The sequence below is a fragment of the Melanerpes formicivorus genome, unplaced genomic scaffold (genome assembly GCF_026170545.1).
Source record: "Melanerpes formicivorus ecotype bairdi unplaced genomic scaffold, bMelFor1.0.p_v2 SCAF_1, whole genome shotgun sequence".
NCBI lineage: Eukaryota > Metazoa > Chordata > Aves > Piciformes > Picidae > Melanerpes > Melanerpes formicivorus.
In genome coordinates this window covers 28,945,062-28,969,441 of record NW_027142353.1, presented here as the reverse complement: position 1 = coordinate 28,969,441, position 24,380 = coordinate 28,945,062, and the positions used below count along the sequence as shown (strand labels likewise).

The window sequence follows — 24,380 nt, the reverse complement described above, 5'->3', positions numbered from 1 at the left end:
AAGTGCCCGTAGGGCGGCTGGCAGCCCCGAACACGGACCCCTTCCTTGCCCACGCCGCGGGGCACAGGCAGGCTAGGTGCGCTGCCCAAAGAAGTCGTCCGGGCAGCGCTTCAGAGGGCGCCCCATCCACCCGCTTAGCTCTGCGGCCCTGCCGTGAACACGCGTGGGCCTCCCCTCCGGCCAGGCCCGCGCATTGTTCGCAGGCCGATCGGGCTCCTCCTAGCCCCGTCAGGATTGTTGCTGGGCGGCGGCGGCGGTGAGGCGAGTACGCCTGCCGGGGCCCGGCCGCTCCCCTCCTCGTCCTTCCTCTCTCTTTCTCTCCCCACGAGTTTACCCAGCAGTGCTTTGGTGCGGGCGCGTTTCCGCCGGTTTTTCCTGTTGGAGAAGGGAAGGGGGAGCTGTTTTCTGTCTCTCCCCTCTCGCACTGTATTTTGTATCCCCTTTCTCCTCCTCCTCCTTTTCCTCCTCCTCCTTCTCCTCCTCCTCCTCCTCCCTGGCTATCTTTGTCTGGCTAGCAGCACCCTGCTCCAGCCCCGCTCCCGTGCCCCGCCGCCGCCGGGACGCGCAGTCCTTGCCCACCGGTGCCTGGCGCCGTTTCATGCGAGGGCAGCGCCGCGGAAAGGACTCGGAGGCGGCGGGGGCTCCGCCGCGGCGCTGGGCGTGAGCCTCCCATGCGAGAGTGGGGCCGCGGCTGCCGCTGCCGGTTCCCGGCTTGAGCGCCGCTCCACCGCCGGCCGGGCCGGGCCGGGCCGAACCGTGCTGTGCCATGCCCGGGCGTGGGGCACACCGCGAGGCTGCCAGACGCTGCCGGCCCCGGCGCCGTTCCTGCCGCCGCCGCGACATGGTGTGAGCCTGCTGCCGCCGGGGACGCGCGGGCACCCACCGACCCACCCACCCACCGATCGGCCGGCCAGGGCACCGCCGCCTGCCTCGGGGGGATCCAGCCCTTCACTGCACCTCGGGAAGGCGGACGGACCGCAGCACCCCCTCTCCTTCATTCCTTCCTTCCTTCCTCCCTCTTTCCTTCACCTCCCTCTCCCCCTCCTCCTCCCACCATCCATCTATCTATCCATCAACCCCCCCGCCAACCCCTCCCAATGCTGAAGAGTTTCAACCCGGCGGGGCTGGAGTGAAGAAGGGAAAGGCGGAAGGGAGGAGAGGAGCTCCGCGCAATTCACAGCTGCTTCGGAGAGCGAGGCGGAGTGCGGCCTCTCTATTATTTAACAGCGAAGAAAAAAAAATAATAAAAAGGACAAAAAAGAAGAGTCGGGAAAATGGCGAACGATTCTCCTGCAAAAAGTCTTGTGGATATCGACCTTTCCTCCTTGCGGGTGAGTGCCAGGGCGGGGGGCCGGGCCGGCGGGGCGGGCGCATCCCCTGGGGCCGGTGGGGCGGGGGCCAGCGTGCCCCTTGCCGGGGCTGCCGTGGCCGCCGGGCTGGCGGGGATGGGAGCGGCCGGGCCGGGCAGGAGCCGGAGCCGGAGTCGGTGCCGGTGCACGGGAGGCCCGCGGCCGAGTGGGGGGAGCCCCGCGGGGGCGGGCGCGGGGAGCGCGGCTCTGGGCTGCTTTTCCTTTGTTTGCATGTATTGGCATGTGCGTGGAAAAACAGGGCGCAACAGCTGCACGCCGCCAGCAGCCGGGCTCGCTCGCAGGGCTCTGCCAGCAGCCATCGCCTGACAAAAACGTAACCCCACTTCTCTTCTCCCCCGCTTTCCCCCCTCCCCTGCCCTCTCTGCCCCTTCTCTGTGTCATAGGACCCCGCTGGGATTTTTGAGCTGGTGGAAGTGGTTGGCAATGGCACGTACGGGCAAGTCTACAAGGTTTGTGGCAGAATTTCTTCTCCTTTTAATTATTACCATTTTTACTAGAGAGTACCCGGGGATTTTACCGGGCTGAGCACACGACTGACACCAGCCACCCGCTGTGGCAAGCAGAACAGTTAGGGACGACAAAAATGTTGTCCTTGTCATCGTTGCTGCCCGTGACAAGTTTGTCAGCCTCCTGTCTTGTGCTTTTCCAGAGGGGTACAAATTACTCTACCAAGTACTCATCCTGAAATAATGAAATAGACCGTTATTTGCCTTATTCCCCTTCTCCGTGCTCCAGAGAAATGACCAGAGTGGACACTGTCAGAGCATGCTCGGGCTGTGCAAATAGGTCCGTGGGCTTATTCAGGATTGCTGCTTATAAAAGTTACTGCTGCTGCAGTGACTTTAGACAAAGGCATTTGCCTTCATTAAAATTTGTCACCAGGTTTCCTTGTTGGAAGACCTTCAAAGTGTTGAAGCTGCTGAGTCGGGGTTGAGTGGTGCTGTATCCGATCCCGCTGTTCTGTGCAGTGATGGGGGGGAAGCAGACTGACAACAATAAGCGATCGAAGCAGGGAAGGTTATTTCATGAAAATAAGAATTCCCAGTATAACCTGTTTGACAAGTATATGACTTTAAAAAGTAGAAACTGGAGGGTGCCCATGTGGGTGTGAAACTAGCTTACTGGGTTCCCCCCCAGTCCCCCCATTGTGCAGTCAGTGGAACAAACAAATCTCGAGATTGCATGACTTTGCACTGAGTGCTTGATACCAGGATGACTAATTATTCACACAGTCTCAATACTTGGCTAAGGATGGAAGGCTCAAGATTTGTATTGTGTGGAAATGCAATGTACATTTGCAGAGAGAGGGAGGGATAAATGAAAGTAACCCAAGTATGCCTAGCTGCTTGGGGTTTTGGTTTTTTATTTTTTGCTTATAAACAAAGCAGTATAATTCCCTGATGGGAAGATACTGATGCTTGCAGATCTAGTATCTAAATAAAGCACTTTCGTGTCTCTTCTGCAAATGAAACACAGTTAGTTTGTTTTGAGGGCGTGAACCTCAGCCTTCATGATGGAAAAGTATTCTGTCTGCACTGCCTGCGAGTTTCACTTGAAGACCAGAAGTGGGATAACCAGGCTGCTGCTGTTGGCAGAGAGCTGGAAAAAAGGATGTGGCTGGAGGAGAGATGAGATGAGTGAGAAGCTGCATTTTGACAGCACTGTGACCATTTTTTTTTCCTGACAAGTTAAATGACACCTTTTTTTCTGTAATCCTTCTGTTCCTAGAGGTTGCATCACCTGAACCCTTCTTAAAAACAAACTAAAAAATTCTGGCATGAATGTGTGACTTGCAATAATTAACGTGAGAATTTCAATTTGATGTGTTGTTTCTTTGCTTACTTGTTAATGCTTTGACTTTGTTTATTAAGTCCTCCATCGTTTAGCAGTCTTGACAATAGAAATTTAAAATTTAATTTTCCTTAAGTGTGCTAGAACTCTCCCAGAGTTAGACATTAAATCAGCACTTGCATTTATTGACTTGGAAGAGCAGATGAACATCTGAGATCTAAGGGCATTGGTGTCACTCTGGTAACAGGGAGAGAAGCAGTCTCTGTCAGGGCACTAGTTTTACTGTGTGTTCGATGAGGTTTCCCATGGCTGTCCTCACTCTTAGTCGTTGCAGTGCTTCCTCTTGCCTGGTAGCTGAAGGCATGGTGGTTTGGGTGCATGGGCTAAAGCAAATAGATCATTCTTCTTTGGTATAGAGCATGTCAGATGGTAGTAGTGTTTAAGTTTGGATTAGCACTGCTATTTCTTAGGCATTTGTCCACATTTGTGTTACATGGCCTTAAAATTTGGACATCCAACAGGGTTGTATGTAAACAAGAAATACCAACCAACCAACCAGAATTGCTATGATTGCACCTTGGCTTTCTTCTTAACAGAATACAGTTATGTAAAAAACAACCCCTTACAATAGCAGTGCAATAGTATTTAACTTTTCTCAGCCACGCTTTTGTTAGGAAAAATGCTCCAGTGACATCCAAAGGTGAAACTGTGTGTGTACGTTTTGAGGGCTTTTGGAGGAACTGCGTAACTGAGGGAAAAACGTGGTCACGCTGTGCTTGCTTGTTGCCTTCTGCTTTTTTCCTACCCAGCAAGCTTTCCTCGAAGTCCCTCTTCCCAGCTAGTTTTATTTCCCTTTTAGCTGGTCTGTCATCCTAAGGGAGTGGCGGGGGGTAGGCTGTCTTTGAGGAGGTGTGCACCAAGATCTCTGGGGCACTGCTAGTTAAATGCACTTCCACATTTGTGTGTCGGCATCGGCGATGATGTCACCCGGGCCGGGGAGCGGGATTGGCTGGCTACCTGCCACTGCGGGGAGGACTGAGAGAGCGGGAGAGGGCATGACGTTATCTCTTTGTCTAGCTCATACACCCCAGCGATGAGACCGAAGGTCGTTTGCCTTGTTGGGGAGTCTGCTTTCCAGCGGTGGTGGAAAGGGGCCTGTGCCGACCTGTTGACAAGCAGAAACCAGTCCCGTTTTTCTCCTCTTTGCCTTAGCTGAGCTAGCTGGAAATAGCTCCGATCTGTCTAGTTCGTGGCGTTTCTATAGCTAGGTCTATTTTAACTATTTGTTTAGCTACATACAGCTGTATGCATATATATATATGTGCATGAGATACGAGAGCTTGTCTTGGTTGTCTGGCACCTAAAGGCCAGTTACTCTTTGTCACAGAGCAGTGTGGATCCTCCTGGGATTTTATGCCGTTGGCTTATGTGGTGTGTACTGTGGGCCTGAGACCTGGTGGTGACGTTACAAATACTGAAGTTATCAGTTGCTCCACTTAAAGGTTGTAAAGGTTGTGGAGTTTCCGTTGTTTTCATCTTCATAACCTTGCTTACACCATTCCTGTGTGTGTGAGCCTTGTGTCTCAAGAGGAGCTTGTTACACAGCGTTGAATTGGGGGAGAGGATGATCTTGAGCTTCCCCAGGACTGGGTGCCTAAAGGAGACGGGCTGTCTGGGGAAGCCTTTGTCCAGCGTAGGAAAAAGGGGAGTGGTGGGAATGGCTTATTCAACCCAGGGCAAAGCAGAGGTTTTCTGCTGCACATCTGAAATGCTGAGAAATGAAGGGCTGGCCAGGAAGTTGTTTGCCGGTTTGTAGGTAGTTCAGAATCTGAGAATTTGTGAATAATGGCATGGAAGGAAGCTTGTGCAAATTGCATTGCTTGTAAGTTAGAATGCAAGGGGTTAAACGTTGCACTGTACGGTGAGCAGATTTCCCACCTTGCTGATGTAGAAATGACTGGCTGCAGAATCCCTGAGTGTGTAGTTTAATACTTTTAAGGAGCTCTGTGCCTCTGCTGGAGTTTTCAGAAAGAAATCTCCCTTCAACAGGTTGGCATCAGCTGATGGGAGCTGAGAGGCATGTACAGGCTTGTCCAGAGCAGCACCCAGCCTGCTGTGCCCTGCTTGCAGCAGGCAGAGTGTGCAGGGGCACACCTCTGTGTAGGGCTCAGTGCCCCTAAGCCCACTTTTAAGCAACAGAGCAACTAAGCAACTTTTAATTAGTGCGGTGCAAGCAGGCGCTTATGTGAATGGCACAGAATTCATCAGAAAAATGGCGTTAGTCCTTAATTGTGCTTTTTGTGTATGCTGCTCTGTTGTCTGGTATGGCTTTGCCTTCAGTCTCCTCCTGAACTTCAGTCCCACGTCATCAGAGTGTGGTGTGACTGGAGCTTGTAGCCCGCCTACCAAATGATTAGCTGCCTTAAGGACTTTTTTCTTGATCTTTTGCAAATAATAGTGAAGCGTTTTTAGCGTTGCTGCAGTTATATTTTAGTTTTTCACATCCCGTGATAAAGCATAATTCGAAGCTTGCCTTGCACAAAACGAAAACCCTCCTGACATTTACCTCGAGATAAGATTTGGACATGGTGTTTGCTTCCCTTCTTTTTCTAATGTAAAAGTGACCTGTGAAATAAAGGCATTGGTTAATATTTTACAAATTTTAAAATCTCTACCATCCAATTGTTCATAGAAGCATAAAGTTAAATGTGCTATTGAAACTGAACCATGTTAGTCACCTTTTTTGGGGGGTGGGTGGGGGTGGCGTGTGTGCATGTGTTCTCAAAGACAGCTAACACTTTAAAATAGCTGTTGTGAGTGTTCTGTTGTTAAGTCTCACAGATAGCCATCATAATTTTCTTGTAGCAGCAATGGCTGGGGGGAAGATTGTTTTTGTATGAGTTCTGAGGCATAACAGGAGTGCACCAGAAAGATGAGAAGTAGGAATGATACTCCTAATTGCCCTCAACACAGGCTGGTGTAGCTTTCTAAAAGCCTTGTAATAGTTAATTCATAGTGAAGGCTTCTGTTGTTGATTTATGTTGCAGCCTTCCAAAACAGCATGTAAATGATGTGTATTGTCTAACTGCTGGCTCATAAAAGGAAATGATGTAAGATGTGATCGTTTAAATGCTGATTTGAAAATAAATTAAAACTTAGTTAAATGTTTTCCCACGCTAAGGATACTCTATTTTTGTCTTAATGGACTTTCTGTCTTACAAGGTGACTGTGTTGTGGGTTAGGAAGAGACGACAGTGCTTGGTATTCTCTACTAACTCACTTGAATTTCCACCTCCTCCTCCCTGCCCCCCCCCCCCCCGCCCCTTCTCTCAGTGCTAAAGGAACATCATTGTGGATTCAAATGATTTTGTTAAACATGAATACAATTCCAGTCTTAGCGCTATAAAGACAGACTGTACTGAGGATCAGTGAGGTCACTAGCTCCAGGAACTGGTCCAGACCATCTCTCTTAAGTATGAACTGCCCTTTTTCCCTTCCTTTTCTGATTTTTTGTGAATTGTGTTGCAAAGGGAGAGTTGCTCTTGGAGAAATTGGGAAGGACCAGGCCATGGCTGGAATACTGTAATTTCTGTAGGTCCTGCAGCTAGATGTTTGCCCCCCGTGTCCTCCCTCAAACTGGCTGAACTTGAGACCATTTCTCCCTCACCCAAATCCTTCTTAATTAAAGATACAAAAGCTAGGCAGGTGGCCAGTGGGGATTACAGATATTTATTTTTATTAAAAAAAAAAAAAGAAGGAAAAAAGCAACCTGCCAATTGTGGGTAACCACATGTCCCTCTTATTCTTCCTCCCCCAGTCCATCTGTCTGTTTGTCAAAACATCTTTTTTTTTGGCATCTTAAATCAAATTGCAGGCTCTTGGGCAGGGACTCCTTATTCCTGGAGTAATTACAAGAGGGCCCAATATTCTGGGAGCTGGATGTGTACAGGGCTTCGAGGTGATAGATGTAACTAAATACAGCATAGCCTCTTATGCTGACTCCTAGGAATTTTTATTTCAGTAGGAAGATTCTTAAGTGATGTGGATAAAATTCTTGGTTGAAATAGTCTCATGGTCTCTTCTAGTTCTTTGTCTGTATGCACCCTTTGCCTCTTGGCAATGGTAGGGGCCATTTTTGCAGCATTGTGGAAATCAGTGGTTTTCCCCAGGAAGGTCTCTGCAGCTTGCTTCAGGCATGGGGAAGGTGAGCGTTATTTATAAATCCTGGGATAGGTATCTTTATTAGTTTAGGGATATTTCAAGAAAGAAGGGCAGAAAAACTGGAACATACACCTTTCATTTCCTTGCTTTGTTTTTGCTCTCTGCTGATAATGGAAATTTTGGTTACACGTTGTCAACTTCAAGGCACCAGAACCTTGGTGGTAATGTGCAGAAATGCTTTTTTTTCTGGTCTCTGTGATGATGGCAGGTCCATGCTTTCCACCCTAAGAGATGATGTAGCAGAATGTCCCCAAAGGGAATCCAGCATTACAAAAGGTGTTCACTCTTTGCATTCCCCTGCCTTCAGCATATACATTTTTTAGTATAAATTTTTGGGCTAGGCTAGCTGACTACTGATGTGGTATAGCCTGTACTTGTGTATATACATTATGTTCCAGTAATCTTCTCTTCAAGTGCTCCTTTCTGTTGCAAAAGTGATTTCAGCAGGCTAAGTTGTGTACCTGCCTTCTGGAGATCTGTTTTTCCTTGAAGGAAAGTGGGTTTGTTTTTTTTTTTCCCCATTTTATACTTCTGACTGTACACTCTGGCTCTGACAGAAGTATTTCCCTGCCTATGGATGATGTTGGTATTTAAGCTCAGTAGCATTGACTTGTACAATGTGAGCTTGAGTGTTGTAAAAAGTTGCAGTAAGATCCTTATCTGCAGCGTTATTTTAGGTCCTAGTCCAGCTCCCACTGGAGCTGATGGAAAGAATTCAACTTGCTTGAACGAGAGGTAGATTTGGGAGGGGATCTCATAGATTTGCACAAGAATTTTCTTACAAAATACTTTGTTTGTAGCATTATGGGGCCCTAATTGTTTCTCAGCTTGGCACAGGCTCAAGAAAACATAATGTTGACTCTAAAATCAGGTGACTATGGGAAGGATGAGGAAGAAACCCACAACTGTGCATGCTTCTTGGGAACCTGGGGGTAACTTTGTAGAGGGCTTGGAGACTTTTGGCATTGCATCTCAGTATTACTTCCAAAGTGCATTTTCTGCCTCAAGCACAGTGGGAAACATTTGCAAAGAGGCACAAAATATGACACTGATAGGAAACTGCAGAGTGCTGCCAAATGGTCAGTATGTTTTTGTGAAGCTCATGGTTCCTTCACCTATTCCTCATTCGTAGTCCTCCGTCCTGTCCTGAGCAAGGCTTGATATATCTCCTCCTGGGTGGCTCTGTGGTCCTGACTTCTGTGGTGTCTACTTCAGTGCTAGAAAATGGACAGAGAGGCTTTCTGAAGAAGTGACTAGAAACTGTAGATACAACAGTCCAGCAGGCAGAGCAATCCCTTCCTTTGTTAGGCTTTGCCATCCTGTAGCAGATTAGAATATTTTGTTGTGAATGTACTGAAGAACTGCAATTTGACCTCAATGGTGTTTGTTATAATTTGCTACTTATTGGGAAACCTCTGAGAAGTATCACAGTATTGCCAAGGTTGGAAGAGACCTCGAGGATCATCAAGTCCAACCTGTCACCACAGACCCATGACTAGACCATGGCACCAAGTGCCACATCCAATCTCCTCTTGAACGCCTCCAGGGATGGTGACTCCACCACCTCCCTGGGCAGCCCATTCCAGTGACTAATGACTCTCCCTGAAGAACTCTCTTCTCACCTCGAGCCTAAACTTCCCCTGGCACAGCTTGAGACTGTGTCCCCTTGTTCTGGTGCTGGTTGCCTGGAAGAAGAGGCCAACCCCTTCCTGGCTACAACCACCTTTCAGGTAGTTGTAGAGGGCTATGAGGTCTCCCCTGAGCCTCCTCTTCTCCAGGCTAAACAATCCCAGCTCCCTCAGCCTCTCCTCATGGGGCTTGTGCTCAAGGCCTCTCCCCAGCCTTGTTGCCCTTCTTTGGACACGTTCAAGTGTTTCGATGTCCTTCTTAAACTGAGGGGCCCAGAACTGGACACAGTACTCAAGGTGCGGCCTAACCAAAGCAGAGTACAGGGGCACAATGACTTCCCTGCTCCTGCTGGCCACACTAATACAGGCCAGGATGCCCTTGGCCTTCTTGGCCACCTGGGCACACTGCTGGCTCATGTTTAGGCAGCTGTCAATCAGCACCCCCAGGTCCCTCTCTGTTTGGCAGCTCTCCAGCCACTCCGACCCCAGCCTGGAGCTCTGCATGGGGTTGCCGTAGCCAAAGTGCAGCACCCGGCACTTGGACTTGTTAAATACCATCCCATTGGACTCTGCCCATCTGTCCAGTTGGTTGAGGTCCCTCTGCAGAGCCCTTCTACCCTCTAACTGACTAATATCTGCTCCTAACTTGGTGTCATCTGCAAATTTCCTGATGACTGACTCTACCCCTTCATCCAGATCATCAGTGAAGATACTAAAGAGGATGGAGCCCAACACTGATCCCTGGGGGATGCCCCTGGTGACTGGCCTCCAGCTGGATGTGGCACCATTCACCACCACTCTCTGGGCTCGGCCCTCCAGCCAGTTCCTAACCAGCACAGTGTTGGGGTCCAAGCCATGAGCTGACAGCTTAGCCAGCAGTTTGCTGTGGGGGACGGTGTCAAAGGCCTTGCTGAAGTCCAGGTTGACCACATCCACAGGCCTCCCCACGTCCACCAGACGGGTCACCTGATCATAGAAGGAGATCAAGTTGGAGAGGCAGGACCTGCCCCTCCTAAATCCATGCTGGCTGGACCTGAGCCCTTGGCCATCCTTCAGGTGTGCAGTTATTGCTGCCAGGATAATCTGCTCCATCACTTTCCCTGGCACTGAGGTCAGGCTGACTGGCCTGGAATTTCCATGTTCCTCCACCTGACCCTTCTTGTGGATGGGGACCACATTGGCCAGTTTCCAGTCTCCTGGGACCTCACCTGTGAGCCAGGACTGGAGGAAAATGATGGAGAGTGGCTTGGCCAGCTCATCTGCCAACTCTCTCAGCTCCCTAGGATGGATCCCACCCAGTCCCATGGACTTGTGAGTCCAGCAGTGGCTCAGCAGGTCCCGAACTAATTCCTCATGGATTTCCAGGGCACTACACTGCTCCCCGACCCCGTTGCCCAGCTCAGGAGGCCACTCGTCCTGAACTCCTCCTGCCTTGCTGTTAAACATTGAGGCAAAGAAGGTGTTCAGGACCTCAGCCTTTTCCTCGTCTCCAGTCACAGTGTTCCCCTCCAGGTCCAATAAGGAGTGCAGGTTCTTTCTGCCCTTCTTTTTAGTGTTAATGTATTTGTAAAAATGCTTTTTATTATCTTTCACTGAGGTGGCCAGCTTCAGTTCCAGCTGGGCCTTTGCCTCTCTGATTTTTTTCCTACATAATCTAACAGCTTTCTTAAACATACCTCGAGAAGCCTTCCCCTCCTTCCAGAGGTGACACAGCCTCTTTTTTCCCCTTAAGTCCTCCAGGAGCTGCTTGCTCATCCAGGCCGGTCGCCTTCCCCGCCGGCTCGCCTTTTGGCACATGGGAACTGTCAGTTCCTGTGCCTTCAAGAGCTCCTGTTTGAAGTAGGTCCAACCAGCCTGGACTCCTCGGTTCTTGAGGGCTGCTACCCAGGAATTTTACAAAGCTTCTGCTTGATCTTGCATCATACTGAGAAGTGAAGGGCTAAGTCTATGAGAAGATGGGGAGTTTAGGAGAGAGAAGCAGTCTGCTGAAGGTGAATTTACAGAGTAAGTCAGAGGGTGATGAAGAGGTTGGCTTAAATGTTGAGAATGAATTTGCAGACTCTTCATAGTTGTGAGAAACAAAAATGTAGTGTGGAGTCAGGGGAGTACTTAATACAAGGAAAACTAAGGGACAGCTTAATTGTCAGCAGAAATACAAGCATCTGTAATTAAAAAAAAAAAAGTCTCGTGAAAGAGATTAGCTTTTAGCCATAGCAGTTCACTGGGTTTCACTTGCCAGTCAAACTCTGAGCCCATGCACACCAGGGGAAGGTTTACTGACAGGTTTTTGTGCTGATTTCAGCATGGACCAGGCTGATGAGACCTTCTTCAGCCCACCTAGCTGTATTGTGACTGTGTGCCAGAACAAGTAATGTCTTTTTGGGGAAATTTCTTAATACTGGCAAAATGCTTCTTTCCCACCAAAGCTGCACCTCCCTGTAGCTCCCTGCCACTGTAGCTGTCGTTATTGCTCTACAAACAGGACACTGCAAGTGCCAACAGGTCCTGATCAGCCTGTCTAGTAATAAAACAGCTAATGTGGTAAAACTCCTAACGTGATGCAGTTATACTGGTATTGTAGTGCTTATCTGGTATGTCTCTGTCACCTCCCTTTGGAGCTGTCCCATGGCATGATGATAAGAGCTTCTTTCAGTGCAGGGATCACAGTGACTCATGGGTTTGTATTGGCAGCTGAAGGAGCCACATAGGCTGTAGACCTGTGCTTCCTGGAGCAAGGTAGTACTGCCTCTAGAGAAGGTTTACTGTGAGCTGGGATTAGTAGTGTGTCTGCTGGGACTGCTGGTGGTGCACCATGGCTACTCATCTGCTTCGCCCCTGCCCTTGTGTGCACTGAGTGCCCCAGTAACTTTCTGCCTCTGGGGCTGCTGGGAAGGTCAGCTTGCTTAAAGCTCTTCCACCACCCTGGATGGGGAAGTCCTAAAAGATCCCTCTTGGCACCCTGCATTTGCTGCTTTTGAGGCATGGGTGCTGCTCTGCTCCTTATCTGCCTCCAAAGACTTTCCTTCTCGTGGTGCTGACACACAGAAATGCTGGTCCGCACATCCCTTCATAACACCCATCTGCCTCATCTTTGGCTTTTCTTTTTTGTATGTCTTTATAACTCCAACTTAGCTTTACTGGATATTTTAGGGCTCTGAAAATTGGGTGAGTTTTAGGTTTGAATGATTTGGTTACCATCTTTTTATGTTGTATCAGTCCATGATATGGACTTGGCTCTGGTTTCTGCACCTGGCAGCTTCACCAGGGTGACAGAGATGAAATGGGAGGATGCTGCTTAAGTAGGTGAAAGAATGGCAGCAGCTTGCTGTATTTAATTTCACCAAATCTGAGTTTTATTAACTTTCTGTCAAGGCAAGAGTTTACTCCCACTGGTTTACCTTGAAGCTGATCCACTTTGTTAGGGATTTTTTTCTTTTGGAACTGAAAAATACTTGAGGTCTTAAAAATACAGCAGTCAATTTCAGTTAAGCTCTGGTAGTTTCAATTGCTTCTTCCCAGGATTTTGGGAGCCTAGCTGTAGGGTATGGCAGTGGACAAGAGTTCATGATTCTAATTTAAACAGTAAGCTCAAACCAAAATAAACTTGTCTCAAAACTTGCCCCCTACATTTCCAGCTATTTAATAATATTGTTTTGTTTTCAAACTCAGGAAAGACAAGCTTAAGGTCCATGGGCCTTAATGTGTTTTGGTAAAGTATACTATGTTATACTTGGGTTTATGTATCTTAAAGTCTGGGACCCCCCCAGAATTATTGGAATTTGTTGTTTTTCCTTCATTTTTGTGCTTCACAAGAAAAAGTCAGTAGAATATTTAAAAGGACAAATAACTGTACTCATAGTGGAAGTCCACTGTCCAGAGGGAATGCTTGTGGCTGAGTCACAAATCCTTGCAGGTGGGGGTGCATAAAGAAAATTGAAACACTGATGGACCCTGACCTGTGGTCAACTAACGTGGACCATGTGCTGCTGCAACTGGGGGGAATTGCTGCAGCAGTGTTTGCATACAATGATGAGGTGTTTGCTGACTGGAAGCCCTAATTGAGTTTCTTTTATGCTTCTCTAAAGATCTGATAGTGCTGTGTATCTCCAGTTATATTATGATGGCCTGATAGGTGAAAAATGCAGTTTGTAATGAGAGTTGCAGACATGCATGTCTGGTCAGTAATGTACAGCTTGTTTCTCTGCAGTGGGCTTGAATGGTACTTCTGAAAGGTGCTTAGGTAGGTGGGTGCTGCCTACTGTCCTTTCACTGTCTACATCTGGACTGTGTATTCTAGGACTCACAATGGAGAGAAATAGGTCAGGAGAATGGCCTCTGGAGATAACTATCCTAGGATGAGATAAATTGCACTTTACCTGAGTCTTTGTCTGTTAATTATAATGAAAACTTAAGATGAATGTCTTCTAGGTGTCTAAGGCTGGACAGGTTGACCTTACAGCGTGCCCTGTGTGTCATAGCTCCTGCAGTCCATTGTCTTTGTGGAATATATAGTAGGAATGAAGATGCCTATACAAGCGGACATATGAAAGTGAATAACATGTAAAACCTCTTACCTATCACTAGAAAGGAAACATCCTTTTTTTCCTAAAGACTCACAAGTAAGAGACCTGGTTTTGCAATGCATTTACCACGAGGTGAACGTGCATGCCCTCAGTTACTCTATCTGCTCTTTTATGTGAAGGTTGGAAACTTCTTTAGACAGGTTTGTTTCTGAAGGACATCTGAGTGATCTGGTTGAGAAGAACTCTTAAGTGTGAAAAGCAGTCAATGCCTTGTGTCTCCTCTCTGTGCCTTAAGGCAGCAGTAAGCATTGGGGTCCTTCCTGTGCAGGTGAATTATACTTCTATGGAGAATGCATTTGTTCTAGGTTACTGTTTTTCAAGAGAAAATTGTAGAAATATTTCAACTCTTTCATTGTTGATAAAGGCTGTAATTAAGTGCCTGACATTCATGCTGTTTTTTCAAAGGTATGCTTCTCTGCAAGGTATCTTTCCCCATAATTTTTTCTCCAGCAGTGTTGTAGAATTCAGTCTTGTGAGTCCCATTTTAAAATCTCAAACTGTTGTACATCTGAGTATCTTTTCTCTAATTAACACTTGAGCTTTTTTGAGGCAATATACTGCATGTTCCTTCAGCAGTTAAGCGTGGACATCCTTTCAGTACTTGAAGTTTCATATTCCATACCATTTGTTAATCTGAACTATCAATTGTGTGGTGATCTCCTGTATAAATGCAGAAGGAAGTGGAGTTCTTATGTGCTTCTCCCCTGAGTTATCCACTGTGCTTTACTTCAGTGTAAGGGTGTGAGAGAGAAGTACAGCAATGAACTGATGTAATTTTTTCCCAGCCACCCAGGAAATATATGACAGAGGTACAATCCAAATCTCTGGATGTAAAGTTCTGTGCTTTAATCAATGGAGATCCTTTCTTTGCCTTAGTGATAGCTGGGATCAGCCTTCACACTTACTAAGCCAAAGTGCATGAAGCTATGGCACCCAGAAGAAGGAGCTAAATGTTCTTGGGCCACTGGGGAGTGAGCCTTATGATACCCCTGTTTGTTTTACTTGTACTTGGGGTGGAACCATTGGGTACTGTCTTTCATTTAAACAGAGACCTCACCACCTGTCTTTTGCAGAACGGCCTGAGCTGAATTGCTCACATTTTACTGTATTATTGTCTGTAATAGTGCCGAGGCAGGTATTAGGATATTTTACCATGACTAAACAGCAGTGTTAATACTTTTAAAATTGGCATATTGACATTTATGAGCAGATATCACATTGTGATGATAGCTTCAGGGGCCTTCTGCTGCATATAAGAGCTCTTGGTTGCTTTGGAAAACAGATAAATAACGTTTTAAAGCTACCTTAACACAATCAAGTGTGTTAAACCAAAAGTGCAAGGTGATGCTGTATCCTTAGTTTATCCTGCAGTCCACTGTTATTTTGGCAGATGAAGTTAATGATGTAGTGTTACATGAGAAGGGAGAAGAGGCCCAGTGTTGACAATTATGAGGAATTCTCAGATGTAAAGACCTCCCTGAGTTCATGGCAGGCTCTTTGTTCACCAGCACTGTACCTCGCACCTGACAGGCTTGTTCCTGGGGTGTGTTTGGAAGTGTCTCTGTGCAGCAGGGGTTGGGGCTTTGGCAGAGCTGGTGTGCCTTCAGGTTCCTTGCAGTTGTCACCTTCACCTGCTCTTTTGCTGTGGTCTTGTGGGGAAGAATGGCAGCCTATTAATAGTGATGGCACAGACTGTCTGTATTTCCTCTGTCAGAAATTGTTGGAATGCTTTAAATAACTGATTGCTGAAAGGGTGGTGTGTTGTTGTTGGGTTTTTTTAATGTGAGCTTTAGGAAAGATGCACTTTGGTGTTCCTTTTACCCCATGTGAAATGCAATGAAATTCTCTGATCTGTCTTGTTCTTGGGGACTATGAAGACCTCCTGATGCAGCTCCCCTTGTGTATTAAGGTTTTTGCCAAGAGTTAAATTCTGGAGTGATGACAAGTGAATATGGAGAAAATGTTTCAAGTCATGTGAAAGAAATGTTACTTGCTAAATAACTTGAGTGTCAAAAGAAGGGATGGGAAAAGCTTTTCTCAGCCTTTGTGGAACTCTTATATGGCAAGGAATGAAAATCTTTAATATTGACCTAATTTTATTTGTATTTAAGATCAAACAGCCCTTGTGAATGAGTAGCTTGTCTCGTATGTTGCTGGGTTTATGATTTTGTGAATGGCTTGAGGCAATAAATCAGTCCTGATTAATGCTACCTTTCCTTAGGTTTCCTCTGAGGTAATGGAAGAGTTCTCTGTTTTCCACTTTAGGAATAAAAATAAATCACTTATTGAGCAGACTTTTTTCTGCCTAAGTTCCTGAATTTGGAGGTGCCTCCTCATGTTGTGGGAGTGCTTGCATTGGATTTTAGGAAGGGAAGAGAGAACTGCAATCAGGGTTTGACTTTGGAGTGTCCTCTTCTGTTGCTGCTGCTCTAAACCTTTTAGCTTTTTGATAACAAAGCATGTAGTCAGCCTGTGCTGCTGTTGTAAGGAAATAGGTTTTGTATACCTACAGTGAGGTTGCCCCATGGGAAAAGGTAACGTTTTCTTTTGTGCTCCCCACCAGCAGGTTTTCCTCTTGCAGAAAAGAGAAGGGAAGGTTAAGCAGGCAGCTGAAATGCCTTGGGTGGTATGTGATTGCTTTATTCCAGCAAGGAGAGAGTTATTGCTTGCTTACACAATAGAACTGTGCAGGTCTTTGAGATACCTCCACTTGCTGGAGAATCTACTGACTGAGTAGATGTGGACTCTGTAACTCAAGATAGGAGAAGATGGGAAAAAGGAATGTGAACAGCCTTTCAAATCTGGCAAGATGGCACTAATTTAGTTTCTAGATCCTTGGGAGTTTGGAAACAAAGCCATTAGCCTTGGGTATTAAAATGTTGCATTACTGTTGCTAACTGTTCACCCTGCGGGATCAATATACTTAGGAGGAGATTACATTATTTTGTGGGTGCCATTGTTTGAACTGTTGCTTAATGTGACATGGCACATGTATGTGAAAACCTTCTGAAAAGGGTGTGTGTGGTATTCTGAGGTGTTAGTTTGATCTGCTGAGCTTTGCTCGTGGGTTTATGTCAGTGGTGGTGGATATTGCTGACTTGGCAGAACCTTACCTCATGGCTTCTGTTCAGAGCCAGTGCTAGTTGTGAAAGTGGGAGGTGCCCAATAAATGGGGAGTCTCATAAAGCCACTTGTGATCCTGAACTGTGCCAAAACCTGGCTTCTTGTCAAGGTTAGCTGAAGTGTTGGGAATGCATTTTCCTTCCCAGAACTCTTGGTTTAAAGCTCCATTAATTGTATGTCAGTTACTGTATGTGTTATGATAATAACCTGGGGTGGAAAGGGCTAGATTTATTTGGGTAAACATTTCACCTAGTAAAAATTTAATAGCTTGTCTGCCTTCAAAGGCCGTTCCTTTTCTTCCTGTGTAGATTATGCACTGTGCACACAGAAGTAGTGCAGAGTGTTTCTCAGAGAGTCACATTCATAACTTGACCTTGAGGTGCTGTTCTTCCCAAGATGTGGAGAGGGCTGTTCCAAAGATGCTATATCTTGAGTTTTCTTTGAAAGATGCAGATTGGGTTTGCCTCTGCCGCACTGAATTCCGTGGGCTTCTTTTAATAGTGACTATGCACTGCTTTGAAAGATGGTGAAAACAACATGCTGAAATGACTAGGGACTTGGGTCTGAATCACAGCTGCCAGCAAAACCACCTCGTTTCAGGAACCGTTCTGCGTAATGGTAGAAGAACTCCTGTGAACCCCCAAGCCAAACTTCTCTTCAACAAATATGTGATTTCATGATTTAAAATTTTGAGGGAGGTGTTTTTAATGTCTTTGCTGTCTTAGGCTGTCAGGAATAATATCCTCAATGGATTATGCAGTCCACCTGTGTATTTATAATTTAAGAGGTGTAAATGTCATCTGAGGGAAAAATAAGTGTGGTGGAATAAGAGTGTGGTAGAGGTAATCCTTTTTCTGCAGTGTTCAGGTGTATGTTGTTTTATTTTAGGTTGTTTTTCTAAAGATACAAGTAGCTTGATCAGGCTTCATTGACTGAAGTCACTGGAGGTGAACTGAGTATCAGCCCGGTTCTGCAGCTTCGAGTTAGAGCCATGTTAGCAAAGGCTTGCGCATTATTGGTTTGAGACAGTGTTTGCTTGTCGTGCTTGAGAGGAAAAGTATTCTTTCTAGAAATAACTGCTTTTCAGAATTGCCTCATATCTTAAACTTTGTAGATGGATTATTTAATCTTTTCTCATAGAGCAAATGTTCTATTTTTCTTCTCCATTTTTTTATACTGGTGGCAGATTTCTCTCCTTTTCTGTGGTTTGTTTTGTCTCTCCTCGTCCCTTCCTCGTCCCTTCCTCGTCCCTTCCTCGTCTCTTCCTCGTCCCTTCCTCGTCCCTTCCTGCTGCTCTCCCTTCTCTAGACTCTACAGTCATCATCTAGGCTTGTCTGTGTATTTTTTTTAATTTGCTTCTTTGGATTTTGGTATAAAAGTAACATATGGAAGGGATATGGTTAAATCTCTGTGACTTCTGGTATTGGTTCTATTTCTGTCAAGATAAGCAAGGGTTGTTTGTTTATTTCATTATTGTGTTTCTCCATGTGCATTCTGCATCTACAGATGTGGTTTTTTTTTTTGTTGTTGGAGGTTTCTTTTTAAACTACTTTTCTGAAGAAAGGAGGCTCCATCCATTTTACCTTGTCTTCAACACTTTTTTTTTTTTTAACCTCAGGGCTGACTTCAGCTGTGTTTTGCTTTGGGGTATGGGTCTAAAATCCTTACAAGTTTCACAAAAAATAAATGACTGGGTAGATGGGAGTGAGGGAGCCTGTTGGTTGCTCTCCTATCACTTGTTTCCCTATGGAGAAAAACTTTTCAGCTCCCTCTTTATTGGTCATTGATCTGTGTTCAAGATGAAGGCTTCATGCCTGCTTTGCAGTGCTGTCTGTTTGCAGGGTGGAGGCAGAGGGCTCACAGTTGTCATCTGTCAGCCAGAGCAGAAAAGAGAAGCAAAAGGGTTTTGCATTACTGGGGATCTTAATCTTTTTTTTCCCTTCCTGACTTTTGGACAAAACAGAAGTGGCATCTTGTGAAGTTTGGGGGTTCCCTGCTGGCAGCAGTGGCAGTTGGAGGAGTTTTATGGCTCATCTCTGTGCATGGATTGAGGATGTGAGGTTTGTATATGCTAACTAAAGTGCATTTGAAGTCTTTCTCTAGACAAGGAATGCTGCCCTTGCCACATGCAAAGTCCATATAGTTAAAGCCTTGGGTACTTAATGTGTGCTAACCTCGGACAGTAAATCCAGGGCTAGACAAAGCCTCCTGAGGAGATGGTGGACAAGGTGAGGATTTCTTTGCATTAGTCTTTGCTGCAACCTCAGATGGTGTCTGAATGCAAAGCTACTAATAAACAGTCATAAACCCTGAATGCTGCTTCTCTTGTCAGCTCCTGCCTGGATAGGGGCTTTTTCATGACACATGCTTGTTTGTTCATGTTTCTCTTTCAAGGAAAGCAGTTAAACCAGGCAATAACCATCAGTAATTCAGTGCTCTATTAAGCATATAATAAAGCAAGCCTCATATCCCTAGGTGTGGAGCCATTAGAGACTGATGCCCTTTGTTTCTTTCTCTGGTAGGAGGAGGGAAGAAATGGGGCACAACTGACTTGTCTGGTGTGGAAATAACAAAAGGGTAGTTGGACAGTGAGAGATGACAGTGCAGTGCTCCAAGGACACATTGCTGTTCTTCCAAAAAAGTGCAGGTTCAAAACCCACCCTGTGCTCTGTGCCTGTAAGACCAAACCGTTGTGGAATCTGCTGCAAAATCAGTTAAAAAAGGAATTGCACCTTCTTGTGATTTGCACCAGGTCTTGTCTTACCCTCCTGAGCAAAACAGGCACTTCTTGTTGATTACAAGCCTTGCTGTCATTTTCTGACTTTTGTTCAATCCAGGTGCAGCCCAGCTAAGTGCTAGGTGATTCAAGTCTGCCTTGTTTGTGTTTGTTGCTGAAATACAGCCTCTTTTGTGTTTTGTTTGGGATTGTGTTGGTTTTTTTTTCTTTTTATTTTTCCCCTCAGAGATACTTGATGCAAGTGTTGGTGCAGAGTGGAAACAAAGCAAATAATTTGGTCCATATGTGGATAGATGTTTAGGACAGGTGTCTTACAGGGTTTGGGAAACTATTCATATAAAGACAAAATTATGATGCCTCCTTATCTCTTAATTGCCCTTTTAAACCTCAAACCCAGCCTCTGCAAATCAGTTTGCTCTTTTACAAAGAGGATGGCTTCGTGCTGTATCTCTGCATGATTCTGTGAAATGCGTTTCCAGAGGGCAACTTCTTACACCTAAGTAGAACAAATTTTAGTAAAACATTTCACTTTCTTCTGTCTTCAGACTTAGAAAAATGAACTCTGTCGTGACTTTTCAAAGTGTGGGTTTAAGTGGAAGCTCTCAAGGCATATTTCAGTGCCGATTCTGATGCAGCTGTTAGTTTAAGGATTCTCTTTTTAAACTGGAGGTGGCTGTTAATTAGGGTTGGGAAGTGGAAAATACAGTATTGAGCTGAGTAACCTGGATAAGCTGATACTTATTTTGAGGTTGGGTGGGGCATGTAAAAAAAGGCATTTTGTCAGACAGCTAAATGGAGAAGGACTGGTTTAAATTTTACTACTAACTTTAAACAGCCTTTTCTAAAATCTTCTCCTTCTGCAGCATGCTTTACCAGCAGTGCCATCTGAGAGAGCACCATCACTCCTTGCCACCCCACTTTGACTGCTTCATTGCAGTGCTTCTGGCTTTTCAAAATCTGATGCAACTCCTAGATGCTCAGTGCAATTTACTGACAAGCATTTAGTACACAAGAATTTTGTTTCCCTGTCTTTTAGGTATAAGGAGGTGCCTAGTGGTTCTGTGAATGCCAAATGGCAGTATGCATGGGCGTACGTGTTAGGCAGCTGGTAGAGAGAGGCTGGAGGAAATGAGGGAGGAGAGCAGCTTGTCTCTGTGGGTCTGACTTCAGCTTGTTGGCTTGTAGCTTCCATGTGGACCATCACCACAGCCCATCTCTGGTTCTGTGGGTTAGCCTCTACGATTGTCCCCCAGAGACTGTGTGGGCATCTTGGCCTTAAGAATTGGTTCATTTAATTCATTGAGATGATAATAGCATTTGGTAGGGGAAGCTTGAAATGTGGAGTAACTATGCATGGAGCCTGCAGCTTAGTCACTGTTTTGCTTGCTGGTTGCACTTCTCCCTGAATGTGTCTCTGGAGGGGTGATGATTTCCCTGTGGGAGCCACCTGCCCCTCTGCTTTGATTTGGACCATACTGCCCAGGAACTGCTTTTTCTGACCTCGCTGGGAGCAGAGTGGGTGGGAGCTACAGGGCATGCCAGGCTTTTTATACTCGCAGTTCCCCAGCCTGCCAGGTTTAACAGGTGAAATAAATTCAGTTACCTATTCAGATTTTTCTCACCTTGTGGATGAGTTGAAGTGTGTGTAAGGGTGTCTGTGGCCTTGTGCCATATTGTGAGCAGTGGGGGGTGAAGAAGAGGTTGATGTACATCTCCTCTCCAGCATTATGCACATTGGTTGCTGCTGTATCCTCACTCAGTCTTTCAGGTGCTGAATAATAATGCAGTGATCCCTCTGGTAGTGGCAGGCAACAAATTAAAAGGATGAAAACTCTCCTACTCTGGGAATCTGCAGTATTGAATATACTCACATCGCCTTTTCTTCCAGGAAAACCATCTTCGCATCTATTGCTCAAGCTGTTTTCAAAGATTTACTCCTTCCCCTCCTCTGACTCCCTTGTTCTGCAAGGAGGTGACAGTTGTGGGAGGATTGAGCCAAGTCTGGTTTTTTAGGTATTAGGAGGTACTTAGAGGAGTTTCTGTTGTCACCACCATCTGGACAGAGATTCATTTGCTGAGGAGCTGCGCTGGTTACGGGGCAAAACCTTTCAGATGTGATGTGTACAGTACTAACAGGCTGAAAAGGCAGTAAGGAATGGTATAAGCTGCTATATGTACTTCAGGACAGCGTTTTTCTTGCAGATTTAACTGGATGAAAAATAGCAGGTAGTCTGGGCAAACAGGCAGATCTGTTTCTTAGAGGGATTGGTGCTCTGTAATGCACTGGGTAGGTGAAAGGCCCAGATCATTGCTAATTGCTCCTGTGTGGCAAATTCAATAATAATTTCGGTGCCTGAGTACTTGGAAATCACTCAGTTCCCTCCATTGGTCTGTACCCATCCCATAAAGGAATTGGTAAAAGCAGATTATGTTCTCAGGAAGAGTTTAAATTGCAGGAGATTTCCATCTTGACCCCTTGAAGTGTTCAGATTTCTAGAACAAACTCGAGAGGTGCTCTTGCCCTCAGACACGGATCCTATTTGCCCTGCTCTGCTGAATTTAACCTGATCTTTCATGCTTTCCATGCTGGAACTGATTGTAGATTGGAGCTGGGAGTACACCACACACGTGTCCTGCTCTGGGGGCATTGCATTGCTGGAACTTCACATTTAGGCACCAGAAGGATTAAAGGGTGCGCTTTGAAAAGATACTCCTTCATCTCCCTGCTCAGCGGCCCTGAGTGGGTGGGGGGAGAGGAGGTTAATGCCCCTTTTACCTAGGGTCTGTTTGAAGAAAGGCAGTTCTTCAGCTAAAATGTACATCCACAGTTCATTTTTGTTTAAACTGAAATTGCTTAGTAAAGAAAGGCATCTTGGGAGCAGATTAGGCCATAAGCTAGGAAAGGGGCACATTTCTCTCAAGCTCACTGGACAGCGGCACACTTTAGGGTTTTCTGCATTAAATATTTCATAAATCTGTAGTAAACGAGACTTGTTTGGTTTTAATTACTTTAGGTTTTTTTAAGCCTGCAGGATTCTGACATTTTTCTTTACTCCCCTTTTTTTCTGGCCACCCTGCCCCCACCATGATCCTGTTTCATCGTGGAATGAACACTGGGGTGTAATCGGCCATAACCACATCCTGGTGATGGGCAGAGTGATCCTGCAGAACTGGTCATAGGGCTATATTTCCAACTCTGGGAGGCCTACAGAGCTGTGGTGCTGAAATTTGTTTGTTCAGAAATATTTAATTAACTTTATTGTGTTAGTATGAGAATGTTTTAATTGCTACTTCCTATACTTTATTAAAAATCTATTATTAAAAGTGCAAGCATATGTATTTGCCTTTAATGGCCCCTTCCTTTCTTTACTATGCTATTGGCAGCAATTTGCTATAGTGTTGTTAGCAGACAGTGCTTCCAGGGATGGGTGGAGTGCATGGAAGGAGTAGTAGGAAGGCATTTGCTCCTCCTACTTTTTGGGAGATTTTAATTTTATTTTACTTTATTATTGATCATAAAATGGTCAGAAAATATTTAGGTGGGTGGTGGTTTTGGGTTTGGTTTTTTTTTGGGAGTGTGTAGAGGTGGGGCTTGGGGGGCATATAAAGACTTACTCTCCCTGTGCATTTTAAGGAAAGGTTCTGGATCTTCCTCTCCTATTGACTTACGTTTGGAGGATATTTTTCTGTCTGTGAGCCATAAGTGTGTAGGTGCCACTGGCTGCTGTGCTCACTTACTTTCTTCCCCCCATCTGCAGCTGAGCAAAGGCTGGGCCTTTCACCTGCTGCCTGCTTTTCATTTCCAGCATTTGGATGAGACTGTCTTGCTGGGAAGCCAAAGGCACGGGTGATTTCTGCTGAGCAGATGCACTCGCATTATCTCCCCATGTGATCTACGCTGGGCAGCGCAGTGGTGTTCTCAAAACACTGAATGAAGAGAGAGGTCAAGGGAAAAAAAAATAACCCAGCCATAAGCAGTAGCTAGTAGCTGTTTCAGGCAGTCTATTCTGGCTGCTGCTTTATTGCTGGTGTGTGTTGGACCAGCAGACTCCGGACTGCAGAGAGTAAGGGAAAAAAAATATAAAAAACTCCATCCCAGAGTAAATTTGATTTGCTTATTCACTGTGGGGGTATCTTTCCAAACACAGTACACAGATTTCTAAGGGAGAAGCACTGATCCCGCATGAGCAATTGTGATACTTTGTTGGGAGTGATCAACACATTCGTGTGTGAAGCAAGGCTGTTAAAAATACTTTAATCCAGCTAGATGAGCAGGCCAGTGGTTGAGAGTCTTTCCTCGATTCCCCTTGGTTTTATCGGATTTGTCTCTTTCTGTCTCTTGAGAGACTGTTTCCATCGGTGCTTTCTCTGACTTTCTAATAACATATTTTTGGTCTCTGAATCTTTCAGAGTATTCAGTACTTGGGAAATTAGGCTTTCTTCATCTGTTTTTTGAAAGGTTGCAGATATTCAAGAAGTGCTGGAGACAGCTAATGCAAAAGACCTTCTCAGACAAAAAGTGTAATACAAGCTACCTTGGTCTCCTCCAGCAGCCTACTAGCAACCTTCCTTTTGCCTCACCCTCAAGGCCTCCATGAAGTTTCTCATCTTTGGATTGTCCAAGTGCGCAGTTGAGTGTTGATCACCAGTAAGAAAAAACATGCTTAAAATCAGAGAAGTGTCTAACAGTACTTGTAGAGGCTCTCTCTCTCATTCTCTGCAGCTCTTCCTGACAGTAAGTGTGGACGGAGTGATTCATACTCGGCTGTAGCTGAGCCAGTCGCTCACCTGAGGCTCAGCCATTTTTCTTTTACCTCCTGCCTCAGGCAGAGAACAGGTACCAGGCAGATCCTCATTTCTTAGGAAACGTCAGGGAGGTTATATATGGTTGCATAGAGGATGTGTTTGCTGTGTTCAAAACACTGGT

General features: G+C 45.8%; 1 protein-coding gene across 9 annotated transcripts in view; it reads left to right on the top strand.

Annotated features, from left to right (window-relative positions):
* The first annotated feature begins 396 nt into the window (after positions 1-396).
* Positions 397-24,380, top strand: part of MAP4K4 (mitogen-activated protein kinase kinase kinase kinase 4) — a 187,406-nt gene continuing 163,422 nt past the window's right edge. For 4 of the 9 annotated variants that reach the window (XM_068138285.1, XM_068138275.1, XM_068138265.1 and 1 more), the window contains exons 1-2: positions 397-1,331; positions 1,754-1,819. In XM_068138285.1, the coding sequence (XP_067994386.1) occupies positions 1,275-1,331; positions 1,754-1,819 (123 nt within the window). In that variant the 5' untranslated portion in view covers positions 397-1,274. The remainder of the gene's footprint in view (positions 1,332-1,753; positions 1,820-24,380) is intronic. The other 5 variants (XM_068138330.1, XM_068138294.1, XM_068138304.1 and 2 more) reach the window with 3 other exon arrangements.